The sequence below is a fragment of the Protopterus annectens genome, chromosome 9.part0 (assembly GCF_019279795.1).
Source record: "Protopterus annectens isolate FY-2018-M chromosome 9.part0, PAN1.0, whole genome shotgun sequence".
NCBI lineage: Eukaryota > Metazoa > Chordata > Ceratodontiformes > Protopteridae > Protopterus > Protopterus annectens.
The window spans coordinates 217,861,194-217,878,429 of record NC_056743.1 but is presented as its reverse complement, the minus strand read 5'-3'; the positions used below and the strand labels follow the sequence as shown (position 1 = coordinate 217,878,429).

Genomic DNA, 17,236 nt, shown 5'->3' with positions numbered 1-17,236 from the left:
TAGGGACATGAAGCACTGGTTGGACAGAGTGGGTGCTGGAGATTTTGGCTTGACCACTCGGCTGAGATCTTAACTCTATAGCTGTGCCACTGGGGAGTCATATTGGGGATCTGGAGAAAGAGTCAGACATCAGCCCAGACTGACTGTGATCTCTGTGTGCTCTTAAGGGAAATTGCACTTTACTGTGTGTGTGTACTTATTATCCTCCCAATGTGCACATCCCTCACTGGTGCTAGTGGTGAGGACTGAGACTCTTTGATTACTGGGCCAGTGCAGGGGCATCACAATATCTACATATGAATTTATGTACACACACACACACACACACACACACACACACACACACACACACACACACACACACACACACACACACACACACACACACACACACACACACACACACACACACACACACACACACACACACATATATATATATATATATATATATATATATATATATAGGTCTATGTCAGATGATCAAGTTTTCAGTAACTTGAAATTCATATGGTCGAGACCATATGATCAAGTTTCCAGAAACTCAAACCTAAAAAAAAATATACCTTTTTTACATTTTTGCATGGTGGCATTTCCCCTTGTGCCCCCCACACCCCCTGCAAATTATATATACCAACTCTGGGATCGCACTACAATGAGGAAATAGCCAAATTTCCCAATCCACAATGTACCACAATCTGCATTCAAAAGCTTTGGGCTTTCAAAAACTCAATCATATGGTCTCAACCATATGAATTTCGAGTTTCAGAAAACTCAATCAACTGATAGGGACCCATATATAGAAAGACAGAGAGAAAGAGAGAGAGAATGTGTGTTTGTCTGTGCATGGGAATGTGTGTATACTTGTATATATTTTTCTATGAACAGCTCTGTACGACTGGCAATAAACGTATGCTTATCAAATCATAAAATGAAGTAGTAAATGTGCCGGCATTTTTTTGCTCACTGTAATTCCCTTTATCAAGACAATGCTTTTCAAACAAATGGCGTAGATCTGCATGTCTTGCATTCCTAGTGGTGCTTATTAAGAAAAAATATAATAATTTTTATTTTATTTATTTTACATTTGTTTACAGGGAAGGTCCGACTGGACACATGTCCTTTTCCAGCGGAGGACCAGGGAGAAAAGCTCCACATTGAACATCAGAAGTACAGTACATCAGTAGTATACAGTTGCAAAATCCACATTGAACATCAGAAGTACAGTACATCAGTAGTATACAGTTGCAAAAACAATTAAACACTAGCTTAGATACAGTTTGGACAAGCAGTTATACATAAAGGCTAATTAATGGATTACTAAGTTTAGATAATACATAGTAAGTTTAGACTGAAATCAGTAGGCATCAAAAGATTAAATAATAAATAGAGAGACATTACATCATTATACATTTCTGTGTAACTAAATACAGAGACCAATATGACATTAAACACTTTCTAATTATAGTTTACAAAATAAATTGACGTCTAGTGTAATATGTCATCAGCTGTACAGTGGTATAGTACTGTGAATGTTAGTACGCTAAGAGGCATAGGTAATAGAATAGACAGAGGGAGATAGTCAGTGACTGAAGCAAAGGTAATAGCATACTTACAGTAAGAAGTTAGTTTGGAGTAGAGCAAGGACACATCCATTTGTTGAATAAGTGGGTTTTAGTGCTGTTTTAAACTGGGCTAGAGATTTAACGGTTGTAATGTTTTCTGGTAGTGCATTCCAGATTTTTTGTACAATTTGAGAAAAGGGAATCTCCTGCTTGATTTTTGGTTGACTTGATTTTTAAGTGATATTTGTTAGTGGAGAATAGGGTTCTGTTAGCGGCATATGGCTGAAGTAATATTTGTAGTGCAGGTGTTTTCTCAGGTTCATAGAGTATTTTATGGGCCATGGTTAACTGGTTGTAATGAAGGAGGTGGGGGAGCTCTAGCCAGTTGAGTTGCTTGAGTGCTATACAATGGTGGGCTCTAGCTGGTAAGTTTGTAGCATATCTGGCAATTTTGTTATAACAGGATTTAAGTTTTGTTAGCTCTGATATTTTTTTTTAGATTTCTGAGTATAGGAGCTGTGTACAGCAGTGTAGAGATTAAGTGAGATTGGACAATGGTAGCTTTAGTATTTTTAGTAAAGTAGTGTTTGTTTCTCTACAATGTTCTGAGTTTTTTATGAACTTTTTTTACTGTCTGTGAAACGTGAATGTCAAATTTTAAGTTGCAGTCAATTTTGACTCCTAAAAGTTTGGTATGTGGTGATGGGGAGATTGTGGTGGTATTTAGTGATACAATGTTGGAAGTGTTAGTGGGTAAGGCTGATTTAGTGGGTTGGAAAATCATACCTTTGCTTTTGGGGGGGGGGGTTGAAATTAGCTGTGAATTTCTAAGCCAGGTCTCAACTGCTAGAAAGGATTGATGTGTTAAGTTTTGAAGTTCTTGAATTGAGGAAGCAGCACATATCACTGCCAGATCATCTGCATATTGGATGAGAGAGGCTTGTGGAGTTGAAGTGTGGAGGTTATATGTAAAACAAATTGAAAATAATAGTGGGCCTCAGATTGAGCTTTGGGGGACACCTAGAGTCACTGGTAGAAGGGGTGATAATGCCTTTTACCAAGATACTGCTTGCTGGTATCCAGTACGGTAATCCTGGAACCAGACAAGGGTAGACTGACAAAAGTTTAGTTTGGAGAGAACGTTTAGAAGTTTACTATGAGAAACCATATCAAAGGCTTTTGATAGGTCAAGGAAGATAGAGGATACATATTTACTGCTGTTCCTGTGATAGTTGACAGTACTGGTGAATGACATTAGAGCAGTTGATGTACTATGACATGATTGAAAGCCATGCTGAGTGTTGGTTAGTATGCAGGTAATCAGTACCTTCCATGTGAATGACCCTCTCTAGTATTTTAGACAGTGGTGATAATATTGCAATTGGGCAGTAGTTAGAGAGATCTGTTGAAGAGCCATCTTTATGTAGTGGTGTAACATAAGAGATTTTCCAAATGGGAGGGACTTGTTCTGCTATGAACATGTTGATAAGAATTGATGCAGGTTAGGCTATTCCATCTGTTGTTATTTTTAGGAAATTGGCAGGTAAGTTGTCAGCAGCTAATGTGGTGGGTTTTAGTTTTTTAAGCAGTTTTTTGATCATCTCTGTAGCTACAGGTTGCAGTGAGAAGCTGGATTTAACATTGTATAAAGCAGTGGTAGCTCTGATAGGCGAGGGGGTTTGATTGTTGGACAGTGCTAAAACAGTTTATGTAAATTTGTTAAACTGAGTAGCAATATTGCCTGAATTATTAGAAGTAGGAGGGGGAGTACTAACTTTACATGGTAAGTACACTGTTTATAGCTGTCCAGAATTTTTGCAGGTTATTGCAGTGCTTTGATTGGTTTTCTGAGTAGTAATTTATTTTGTCTTGTTTAATTTGCTGCTTGCTTTCTTTCTAAGTTCCCAGTAGGTTTGTAGAGTGGATTGGGGTGTGGATTTGTTCCAGACTGAACACAATAAACAAGTTTCCAGTGATATTATTTGTTTCCCCTCAAGTTATTATTTGAAACTACTCCACTGCTCATCAAGGGTCCCTGAAGTAATGGGTCTACTTTAGATAAACGAAAACGCAATCTCTCGAACGCTCATATGAGCGAATAATCATAACATTGGAAGTGGTATTTTGGGACTGCAGTATAGTGAAGAGTGGGATATTTGCCCTTTCCTCACTGTAGTGTGACCACAGTGTAGGAATATATATTTAGCGGGGAGTGAGGGGGGGTGCAGGCCCCCATGATACAAATTTAGATGTTATGATTATTTGTTCATACGAGCATTCGAGAGATTGCGTTTTCATTTATCTGACATAGACCCAAAGTAATAACTTTCCACAGATACCAAAAAAAGATGCACAAGCATTACCTTAGACCTTACTCTAACATTTAAAATTAGTACAAAATCATAGGTAAGTACTAAGCTAGCTGCCCTTGTGGGCCAGTTTAAGTCTAGCCAATTTCCCTTTTAGTGCTTGAAAATAAACTATTCCATTTGGTTAGAGATTTCCCTTACCAATCCCATGGTCAATAATTATATATTACCCCTAATGAGAATAAATGTTATCGTACCATAGATAATTTTACTCTTGCATGGAATAAAGCATTTAGGAGCTCCCTCTGTACATTAGTAGTACAGGTGGCAGTCCTGGAGCACATTTTCTATTTCCTGTCCATAGATCTAGGTTGCACAGAGAATGGGATAGATATCCATACACTTTTTTTTTCCTGGCAGAGATCAGAACTCCCTTACCCATAATTCATACTGCAAGTGCTGCTTTTCCCCTGCCTCTTCCCACCTAATTAGTCAGTGATCAGATACGCCCAGAAATCCTTCACACATTTTGACTGCAGTCTGGGCATTCAGCCATATCACTCCCTCAGTGTTTCAGCAACCTATATCATGTCACGGTTTCCTTATTTCAAACTTAGTTAGCACTCATCTTCCTTACTTGACAGGCAAGTATAACAAATAGCTCCTGTAACATTCTCCCAATTGTAGGAAAGCAATTCTATCTCAAGCATGACAATTTTCATGACAACTAGTTGTAAACTTTCTACTCCCTAACAACACACAATGTGTTCTCACAAGAACTCTTGCTGTTATGTACTTTAATTATAGAGAATATGCATACTGTACAGTGTTATTTAGAACACTTTTTATTTTTGTGCAACTATTGTAATACAACACTTGGTCAGTGTCATGGCTGAAAAGGGATGAACTTTGTTTTATGCGGATGGGGAGCCTGTTCCACAGCTGCAGTATCATCTGAGAGATATACCCATCCTTCTAAATTATTCTGTTGATGTTGCAGGAGAGGTTTAGCTTCATATTTCAAATATTTCTGATGCCATTTCACTTGCTGATGTGCAGTAAATCCATTGGTAATGGGTCAGAGGATGTCTTGTATGCCAAACCGAGGTCAGCTATTAGCAGTCTGTAGGATACTGAGTATAATGACAGGTCTCTGAGTCGGTCCATGTAGGGCATGTTGTTTAGGCCATGTGTCCTTTTAGTAAGGTATCTCTGACTGCATTCATTTACTGCTTGTGTCTGGATGGATACATGCCAAAGGGGGCATTATATTCAATGACTGTCCTAAAAAGAACTGAGTAAAGGGAGGCAGAGGCCATCCCTAGATCTAGACACAATCCCTTTGTTTATAATCTATGCAATATCGAAGGACTTTCTTACAACAGTATACACATGTTGGTCAAATGTTAGGTCACTCTCCACATAAGTTCCCAAATCCTGAACAACTGGGTCAACTCTTAGGGGTGTTCTGTCAATGTGGTTGATCCCTGGGATAGATTACTTTACAAAGGATCCAGTAATGCACCAACTGGCATTGTATCATTTTCGAATGATACGATAATGCATTTCCTGGCATTTAGTTTCAGTCTATGATTTTTATACCAGTTATTTATTTGAGACAAACCTTCCTGTAGGATTGCTAAGCAATTTGGGAATTCAATGACTGCTCCTAGGTTGCAGTCATCTGCACACTTACTTAGCCAGAGCCCTTTGATATAGGCTTTTACTTCAGAAAATTAGGTGCCAAACAGGAGAGGACCCAGCCCACAACACTAGGGGATTCCTGGTCAGAAAACAAAGCAAAACAAAACAAAAAGCTACAACAGACACAAAATAACCTGTACCAGCTACAAAAATGTTACAGGCTGTTATATCTTCCCTTACTTTTAAAGCAGTAACACAATATGTACTCGTACTTAAAATTAAATATGCCTTCCATCAACATCCTTTCAGTCTAACACCAATATACAACTTCTGCAAGTTGCACTTAATACAGTTTATGGGTTTATCTTTATTTCCAGTCCACACAAAAAATTATTTTCTGCTTCTGTAAAAAGAATCATTATTTTCCAGTTACTTAAAGAGGTACTCTTTTTTTGGCTAACATTATCTTCAAAATAATGAAAGAAAGAGACAATCTATCTTTACTATTAGAACTAAGATTTAGAGAGCATGTGTATTCCCTCTGATAAAACAATGTATCCTCCTTATTATATAGACCCACTTTTGGTTGTACAGTTGGTAAGAGAGATTTACTAAAAGTCTAGAATACTGGACCAAAGTACCATCTGAAACTTGAAAGGACAGAATCCTAAATGGTTTAAAATAAAAAGACAGAAACACACATATAAAGAAAATGAATGCATATGTTTCAGAGCTTATTGTTATTGCTGTAATATACATACAATAAATAGTTGACTCAGCTTAACAGTCTTGCTTTGTAATTACACTTGCAGAACAGCTATCATCTGTTTCTGTAACATAACATTATACATCAGTGTATATTATGCATTTTTTAAATATGTCTCTGCCTTAGTTATGCATTACTGCAATACTATTAAATGTCAGTGTGTTGCCAATTTCTACTGTTTATTCAAACCTATTTCATATATTTGCATAGATGCACAAACCACACATATACAGACATACAAATATCTCTCTATCTATATAGTAAAATAAATTGTAGCTCAGAGACTGCAGTGCCCTTGAAAAATCTTTACACACACACATATATGTATAGCACGTGTGTATACAAGCACACACACACACACACACACACACACACACACACACACACACACACACACACACACCACACATAAATATACATAATGTACATACATGGCCATAGTTCATAAGATCAGATTCTCAGAATATCAAACACTTGTTGGCTGTTTTCTGTATGAAATCAAGTTGCAGTAGGGAGGAGAATTTGCCATTAACCCACTGTTGTGCATTCTTGGCATATATATAACTCTTTGTTTTCTGTAGTTTTCAATCATATTAGATTTGAATGATAGTTATTTTTTCATTCATACTTTGAAGTATTGATGTTTTATGATACACACACCCATCCATCTGTGTATGTGTGTGTGTGTGTGTGTGTGTGTGTGTGTGTGTGTGTGTGTGTGTGTGTGTGTGTGTATGAAGTAAAGTATATTTTAACTCAGAGACAGCAGTGACATCTAAAAAGGTTTATTCATAAATAGCAGTTCAGCACTTTCATTAGTTATGCTAAATATAACTATCTGTTATCAACCATACTTTATCTGGTGAGAAAGTACTACTGTAGATTGAGATTATAAATAAATTACAGAATGTAAACCTTTACTTATACTGCTTGATTGTTTACATTATACTATTCTACATTTTTCTTATGGTGTTTACTCTGTAATTCACATTTTTATAATTTACTTTGAAATTCAAATTTTTGTAATTTTGTAATTTAATTTGTTAAATTGATTGTACAGTGAAGCTTTTCTCCCTGGGCCTCCACTGAAAATGGGTTCTCTAAGGCCCGGTGGACTTTCCCGGTAAACAAAATGCAAATAAATAAAGACATAGTAATAAAAGTGTGACTTCATTGGGAAAATTAATAAGACATGGGAACTTGGTTTAATAAAGGCATAAAGTCATGTGATGTAAAAACATCCATTGAAAATATTTTGTACATTGTCATAGAAATTTCAACACATTTACACATTAAAATGTACATATAAAATAAAAGCAAAAAACTACATGTATCAGTTCATATATATCAAAACCAATCAGAATGATTCATTTCAGTTCCATGCCCTTCAAATCCAATTTAGTATTCACACCTTCATTAAGGCCAGGTGGAATACTGGAACCATTTCATCTGCTGAAACAATTCTTTCCTTTCTAGAAGGAACTCAAAATCACTGCCCCATCTGTTGTCACATTTTTTCTAGTATACAAAGTGAAAATTGTTTGTTGTTACTACAGAGATGCCAGTGCTTGTTTAAAATGTTATACGTTTCCTTTGTCTTAATTGAATAACAGTGATTCATAATTCTTTGTTACATGTTCCTAGTACTTTGGTCTACATAAAATAGAGATGAAGATTCATATGTGAGCAGATAAACCGCATTGTTGGTTAGTCATGAAAAATATCATTCCAACTGTTTACATCTGCAAGAAAAAAAATCCTTTACTTCTTCTGGAGTCAGTAACCACTGACACAACATTCCTAACATTTTATAATGTATTCTCCCCTTTCTGAATGAAAAAAATACAGTATGACTCATTACTTCAGACCTACCTGGGTTTGCTGAGTAACTTCTAGATGTTACCTACAATGGACTTCACAGGCATTGCTTGCGCCAAAGTCAGTCAGCATCCTAACCATATGGTTCTCAAAACCATCACTGCTAGATTCTTCTCATTCATCATTAACAGAAAGCATAGGCTAGTTTAGTGTATCTCAATGTGTTTCTCCCTCTCTCTTCTTCTTTAGTAACTACCCAACTTATGATTTTAAAACGGTCAATTGAAACCCTCTTTGTATAAAAGACATTTGAAATTCAGGTATGTTATGAGTCAGTCATCCTGATCATTTATTAAACAAGCTCTCCTAACTAGCTTTGCTTTTAACAGTATCCAGTTGTATATTAGAATAATATAAAAAATATACCCAATAATTAAATGTTGCCAGCAAACTGGAAATTCCAAATGTTCAATTGTATTCTCTGTGCAACTAATGAGTTTATAAAGAAAACTTCATTTATCCATGTTACACAATAAGTATACAGTCTATAAAATATAAATGCCGTAGAATATCTCTAACATATAAATAAACCTTCCTTCCACTGAGGAAAAAAATTAACAAAGGTGGATAAAATTTAGCACACTTCTGTCCAAAATCAAACATAAAAAGAATTCAACCAGATTTAATTCATTTTTATATAAAGCAGTTGTTTGTTATGTAAGAATACTTTCCACCTGTACTACTCCACCTTGATGAGATACGAAAGATAAAGTAGTGAGTTTCAATTTTTTCATGAAATCAAGAGATTTTCACAGTATGTAATTAAACATCACCCTTTCAAATCCTACAGAATACAACAGCTTCACTGAGCAAGACCATAGCTATGAAAAAGAAAAAAAAGGCAAATAACTCAGGAATCTGTATTGCACTGATTATTAAATAGCTTTACTTTGAACAAATCTACTAGTACAACATAATAATTTATTCCATTTCTGAGTAGAAGTAGGTTTAAATCATATCTAAACACCAAAGGACTATTGTTTAGAATACTTCAATCAAGCTTTTTAGATTACCAAGCGTCAATAACTGGCATTAAGGCTACCATATGAACTAGAAATAGAAAGGAGTGGTCAGTGGTTATCATCATCTTAATATATATGAAGACACATCAGAATGATTTTATTTGCCAGCTTATTATCAGGCCAATGTGAATTGTTTTCCTTGGTGTACTGATCAAGTAAAATAAGTGCTTGTGGCCTTCATAGATGACAGCAGTAACACTACAAGGCAGACATGAAAAGGTGTCAATCAAAACTACTACAACTTTTCTGGCAGCTTCTACTTCTCAAAACAGATGGGCACAATTTGATAGTATAACATTTTCATTTTATAAAAGAGACTGAAAGTCAAATACTCAGGTGTCTTAAGCAAGAACTTATGATTTATTCATCAACATTCCAAATTAAATTTGTTCTTTGTGTTCCATTTTTATCAACATGAACTCACCCTACTGTGAAGAATTGTCTCATTTCCTGTCTTCTTGACCTCATCAGCTGCTTATACTCGCCAATACGTAATTTCTTTCCATCAACAATGCAGGTACGTTTTGGTCGGGGTTTATATTTATAATTAGGGTACTTCTCTAGATGTATTTTACTAAGTCGTGCTTGTTCTTCATAGTATGGTTGCTTCTCTTGATTTGACATAGCTTTCCATCGAGAACCTGAATACCAAGAACAATAATTAAAAATAAATTTTAAAAAAGATATATATATATATATATATATATATATATATATATACACACACACACACACACACACACACACACACACACATATATATATATATATATATATATATATATATATATATATATATATATATATATATATATTGTTGCACTTTCCTAGTAAACAATAAATTGACAGTATTACCAGTCATACTTCCATCTGTAGATAAAAATGTTTTGGAATACAACATTTTTTGTGCTTTTAAGACTTATGCAAAGCTTTATTAATATTCATTGGTGAGTGATTCTACAAACACAGGGAAATGGAGTCATGCCTTAATAATAAATCTCTGGGATTCAACAATGCCTACACTAACTGTACAAGGTCCTGAGTGAAGAGGCAACATAGACATAACTCTCAGATTCTTCCTCCTAATTTTAGTTTTCCTGCTGATATTCTTGCATCTTTAAATATTGGCAAGGATTCATAAAGGTTACCAGAAAGTATATACTATGTGTACACTTACTCTAATCTTTCTGAGTGTCTAGAAAGTGCAAAAATTGTGATAAGAATGTCCTTGAATACATATCATGTACACTTAGTGTAGGCTTTACTTTATCTTGCCCAATAATGAATGGAATTATCAATTTGTAGCATTAAATTATTTTGATGTGGTTATAACTACTATGGGCACTATTCTTTCTTAAAAAAAATGATGTGTCATGTTGCATAAGAATTCAGTGGTTGTATTTATCAGCAAGTTACATCTGGTATAAGTCAATTAGTCCATGAGTTATTTGGGTGTAAAAGTAACCTGGATAGTTTTACTTCATAAGTCCTCCTAGCCAGCCCCAGTCTTCACTAGAATGTTATGGACAAGCAAAATATCCCTAAACATATAAAGTTGCAGGAAGAAGGCTCTTCTTAAAAAAGTGATGGTTGTTGTCAAAGGGCCTTGTTCAATATATGTCAAAGATCTTGTATCTAGAGCCTCAATAAACAGCAGCTTGCCCCTCATTCTCACATAGCTCAGACTCCAAACAACTCTTTGTATGAAGAGTCACAGAAAGTGGTATCTGATCTCAGATTCTTTCCTCATTCTGGTGACACTATCTGCCTAAAGACCACCACAATTTATCATGTGCTGGTCCACATGGCCATCCTAAGACAGCAAGCAATTGAACCTTGCAGCTAGTGAAGACCTTTTTTCTATGGTAGCAGACAATGGGAACGATATCTCTACTCTTTTTTTTTTTCTGGCAGGGATCAGGACCCCCAACCCATAACTCATCCTACAAGTGCTGCTTTTCACCTGCCTCTTCTCATCCAGTTAGTCAGTGATTAGATACACCCAGAAATCCTTCGCACATTTTGACTGCAGCCTCAGCATTCATTCATATTTGTTTCAGCAAATTATATCTCTGTGGCATGCCATGGTTTCTTTCAAACTGTCAAACTGAGTTAGTACTCATCTACCCTACTTGACTGGCATGTATAACAAATAGACTCTGTAGCATCCTCCCATTTGCAGGAATGCAGTTGCTCTGTCTTCCCCAAGCATGATAATCTTCAAGACAACAACTAGTTTTGAACTTTATAATCCATATCCGCACAGTCTGTGGTCTCACAAGATATCTTGCTGTCATGTAATGTAACTATATAATATATGCATGCATATTTTACAGTGTTATTTATATCTCTTTTTATTTTTGTGTAGCTATTATAATACACCACTTGGTCAGTGCTATAGCTGAAAAATGTCTGATGGCCATTTTGCCTAATTAAAAAATAAATAAAAATAAAATTAAAAAGGAGTTTACACTACAGACCACACAGACTTCTGTCCATATGTTAATAATGTACATAATTATTCAGTCAGAAAAACTGCACTACATTAACACTGTTGGGTGCCTGGTTAGGAATGTCATGGCAGATACTAGTTATAGTGTTAACATAAGCTAGACCATACTGATATGATGTGGCCCTTACCAACATCATCTGATAACTAGGTGTTGGTGCAGGCGGTCTTGTTGAAACTCAGTCACATGATTACTTCATGGATAGGGTCTTTATGTTTCACTGATAGAGTTCTATAACATTTATATAATACAATGTAGGCTTGCATATTGTAAAACAGGAACACGTTTTATTTTTGTTTTGTATTGTTTTGTTTTAGTTCCTTTAGCTACAGATTTGTCTTTTTAGTATGCGTCAGTATTTAGTCCCCTGTTGCCATTTCCACCAAAGTGCATTTGGAAAGAATACGTGAAACATCATTCATCCTTGATACATTCTTTAAAGCCATCTAACTGTAAACCATTTGCATTCATTCCATGTTCTTACATTCAGCTTTTCAAGACCACCTTGTCATCAGAACAGCATTTCAGCAAAGTTTGTATGATCTGCTTAGCCCTTGAGAATATCATCAAATAGAAGTATGAGACAGCTAAAACAAACAACATAGTAAACGAGGACAACAATGGTCATTGGAATAGTGGATAAAGCAAGCATTTGAGAAAAGGCAGAGCTTGTGTTTAAATATTCTTACAAAGAACTATTGTGATATAACACATTTGTAAGTAAAAAATAACTTCGCTAATCTCTGCACAAAATCACAGTTTTACCAGTAATGCCAAACCAAATTCAAGATTTTTTATTAAGATAAAACAAAAAAAAACGACAATAGACCTCAGAAGGGTTATAATTATTAAATCTTGGGCTTCTAGTTTTTTTTTGTGGGAGTCTGAACTAGATGTATAATAGAACTGTGGTAATGACTTGAGTTTTGGTAGGCATTGTCTCTTTATTTCAACCACAGATTGTATTCTGATCTCTTATACATTTTTATGATTATTTTGAAGGGTTTCCTTCGAGTGCAACTTATGAAAGTATTTTTACATGGTTTCTTTTCTATATGTTGTACTTAGCTTTATTAAGTGGTTTAGTTGCTATTTTAAAGGCTTTACTAAAAGAACAGTTGTGTAAAATAATATTATAGTTTATGGAATAATTATTCTTTATTATTTTCCATTTGTCTTTTTTATGCTTAATATCATTAAAGATTGAATTATATTTTAGTATACTAAGTGGGCTAGACAATCTACGTCTATGCAAGTTTTATGATAAACAGACTGATGCACACATCTTAAAGAGTATTGTGACATTTTGGATTTTAATGGAAACAATGAACTATTAGGATAACATAACCAAACACAGCCTTTGTTAGCAACAATAACATACATTTACTTTAAGAATGCAAAAGGTCATGGGTTGAGGAAAAATAATCTTCTGATTCTCAGGTTATTTATATTTTGCACAGTTCATTATATCTTCTCTCTACTGAACTCACTATAACCAGTGTTATCTAAAATGCGTGTTCATCCCCTTCCAACAGCAATTGTCAGTTTAAATATACTGCATTTAAAAAAATGAACTTCAGGGTTTACAGTCACAAGTCACATTTTCAGTTTTACAAACACTCTAAGCCTTTTCTTCCTAAGTTATAAATGCAAACAATTCAATTTCACCAATAAAGTCTACTGTAAATTGCCTTACAGTTTATACAACACAGTTAAAAAGTAATACATACGTAATAATGTTTATAAGGCAACATCTAAACACTTGAAAGGGGAGAATCCTGTTTTTGTTACAAAAATACACTGCATTTTTTGATTCAGTACTTTATAAACCAATTCCAGCTGTGGATTACAGTTTGGATAACAATAACATAATTTGTTTCAGTTTGTTAATATACCTGGAAATTATATGTCAAAACAAGGCAGTAGATATAAAGTTATTGCTTCAACAGATGAGTTTGTACTCAGCATTTGAGGTCACTAAAAAGTGTTCTCATTTCATTGTATATGGTTCATTTATTAAACAGCTACAGTATTTAAGTTTATCTTAATTTCTAATTGAGCTTCTTTGGGGTACAAGGCAGACAAAATTTAGCAAGTCCATTATCACTGGTTATTCAGTTTCAAAATTAATTGAATTCAATTGTGACACTTACTGTTTCTTTCATGATGCTAAAAAACCTACTGCTATATAATGGCAGCAAAAGACAATGAAAAATGTGGTTTGCACACAATTATACAATGACTGCATATTGCTGTTCAAAAATGAGCATGCTGATTGGATAGTCCAACCAATATGTCTGTTGTAAACTGAGCATATACCAAAAGAAAAAAAAAGTCTGGCTGCTGAAATACCATTGAGGGCCTGACTTCCTATTGGCATGTGTTGGGGACAGCAAGATAAAAGAAACAAAAATATAACTGATTTTCCTTGTGCTTCTCCTCTGTCTTCCATAAAGTCCTGAATTTTTAAACATTAAAAAATTGCAACAGAGATTCACTTTTCTTTACTGTGTCTCCTGTTGTGCAGTGATGTACTGTGCAGGCTTTGGAATGCAAGTCCCATATGCATGGACAGTACATTAGACCACAGGTGGTCTTACTAACTGCAACACCTCTGTGTTTCATAGGAAATATTTTTACTGGTAGAAAGTACCCCTCATGCAACTGTTTGAAAGTAATGGTATTAAGTAATGAGATGGCTCTTGCTGAGACTGAAAACCATTTACCTTTCCATAACGTGGTACAGTGGTGTTCTCTGAATTCTGCCAAATGTCTGAATCAGAGTATCTTGTTTTCAGTTGTTTGCAGTAGAGCATTATTTTGGGTTTACATGAAAGACAGTAGGGTTAGGCTATACTTCAGTCTAGGAAGCAGTACACTGATGGGTATATCCCATCATGCCTCATGAGTAAGACAATTTGATATCTTACAAAAGAGCTATTGGAGATCCCATGACAGATGACACATGCAAAGAGAAGATAACAGATGGTCATGAACTGAGCCTTGAGGGACACAATTTGAGAAATATCCTGCCCATAAATACCAGTGATTCTTATCACCCTGAAAGACCTGTTAGATTGGTAACCCCTAAACCATAATGAGACAACTTTGCAAAAACCACTAGCAGCTAGTTTGTGGAACACAAAGCTGTGGTCCACTGTTCTGAAGGCAGTTTTAAGGTTGAGGAAAGTGTCCTCAGTATATAAGCCATTGTCCATATTGCAATATACTTGTTTGGATAGTGTGTGAAGTGAAGTGTGTAGTTGTTTGAGAGGATGCTATACTTAAAAATGTATTGTAAGATTTGCTCATAAAGTATATTTTACAGATTATTAGTGAGTAGGCATAAGTGGTCAACTGAGTAGAACTCTGCTAATGATGTGTAAGAAGGAATCTTAGGAAAAGACGCTATGAGTGCATGTTTGAAGTTATATGGTACTGACAATTTAAAATGTAAGTAAGAGGTTTTCAGAGTAACTAACTACTAAATGTTATTATTTTGGGTGGATAATATAAAATTCAAGGTTATAACTATAATCAATGCTATCCAGAAGCACTTATACTTTTCTTTTAACTTGAAAATATAACACGATGGCATTGTGGATACTGATACAGAGGTGTAGGGAGTGTTGCAGGTTGTATATTGTCAAAGTATGGATCAGTTGCAGATGGTAGACAATGCATTTTATGCTAACAACTATATCTCCTATGAGAGCTTTGACTGTTGCCTTTCTGGTAAGGGCTTTATTATTGGCAACAGGTTTGATATCCAGCAGAAATGTTTTGGTTCACCAAAGTATGTGTATTATGATTTTCTAATGTAATATGATTTGGCTGCATTTCTGTTTACCCTCAAATCTGATCTGTGCTTTAAATATTCTGAATATTTGCTAAAAATGTTAGGGTATAAATTCCATGGCACCCATGTCTTAACAGGTCTCTGCTTTTTATCTGCAATTTTAGTTTATTAATTAGCCAAGAGTTCCTATTCCATCTTCTAAGCTTAAGTTATTATTGTTTTTTCTTGGATAAGGATGACCATATTACAAAGGATTTACTAGAGCTTATGTACAGTAGGCACAGCTGTGGAGAGAGCTCAAGTCAGTGACTAAAGTTCTTCTACAAGTCTGTCTTCTGAAGAGACTGGTATGGTCCTGGTCTGAACTGTCCTCAGTAGTCACTTATGGTATTTCATAGATCATTTGGTAACTATTTGGTTGTGGTCACTGACTGAGTTGGGTAAAATTTGCGGTGACTTTAGGTTATCTCAGATATTTCTTGTTACCTCATCTATTAAACAGCATTTTTTAGTGTGTGGCTTAATTATGGATACTGTCTGGGAAGATTATGTGATGTCATGATTCTTGTTAGATGGTGCTCGTATTGCTCCCCCCGCAAAACACTACCAGCAGTCCAGGTTGAGTTCATCTAAGGGAATACGTTTGGTGTATGTAGTATCACCTGCACAAAAAAGAACACCTGGTACCATCCAGATCACACATCCCTGATCAATGAAATATATTCATTCCAAAGTTAAAAAAAAAAAAAACATGGCCAAATGATTTACAAGGTACATGTAAAAAAAAAAATAAGAATAAAACAACTCCATTCAAAGATATCAGTTAAGGGTTTTCCTCCTACAAACAAATGCACTTCCTCAGAACTGCTTCCTTTATTGCAATCAATCAGTTATATAACTTCCTCAAAAAGGTGGACTCCGCCAACTGAAAGAGACACTCCACATTATCTCCATAAGAAACAAGTATCATTTAATTACAGCCAAAACTTATGTGTGTAATTAAAGTGTTTCAAAAGAACACACCTTGCAAGTACTGAATAAAATGTTTAAATAATATCATCAGTATTAATATTGCTACCATAAGTCAAAGACATAAAAAAATCATAAAACAATATGTGACAAACACATCTCATGTTCCCCGTCTTTACATTTTTTAAAAAAGTTCATAATTTGGCTGCATTAAGCTTTAGTACTCTGATGAGACATTACTTTTAGCTATTAGTGATGACTAAAATGGCTGTATTGTCTATCAGTTCCATAACAACACCACCTCCTGTATTAATTTTGTATAATGGAGGGGGACCTGGTAAAGTCCTTTAGCCAGGTGTCTGTGACTGCAAATTATTTGTTTTTTTGCAGTGAAGTCCATACTATAAAATTTGCCCATTTATTGTTTAGGCTGTTTGCATTCATTTACCCTTCAAAGCAATATCTGACCATGCATTCATTTTAATATCCAACGCCTGAAAAAACAAACATTATCCTTACTGCCACAATTCAAGGGGATTTAAGTACAGATGACTTTTTTGAGGCTTTTATACAGTAGGCAATAGGTAATGATTTGTCCTGTAATTCTTTTACTCCAGTTATTTGGTCAAAAGAAAAGTGGTCTTAGGCAACATGAGTCAAATTAAGCAACATGCTGCTTTGAGTTAACAAAGGAACACAAATTACCAGTTGACAGCAGCCTATAAACAAGTGATTAAGTATTGAAGAAACTTCCAAAGAATCTCACCAATAACC

General features: G+C 35.1%; 1 protein-coding gene across 4 annotated transcripts in view; it reads right to left on the bottom strand.

The window, feature by feature from the left end:
• Positions 1–17,236, bottom strand: part of SOX6 (SRY-box transcription factor 6) — a 2,230,635-nt gene that overhangs the window by 12,056 nt on the left and 2,201,343 nt on the right. For all 4 annotated transcript variants that reach the window (XM_044082775.1, XM_044082774.1, XM_044082776.1 and 1 more), the window contains one exon: positions 9,609–9,825. In XM_044082775.1, the coding sequence (XP_043938710.1) occupies positions 9,609–9,825 (217 nt within the window). The remainder of the gene's footprint in view (positions 1–9,608; positions 9,826–17,236) is intronic.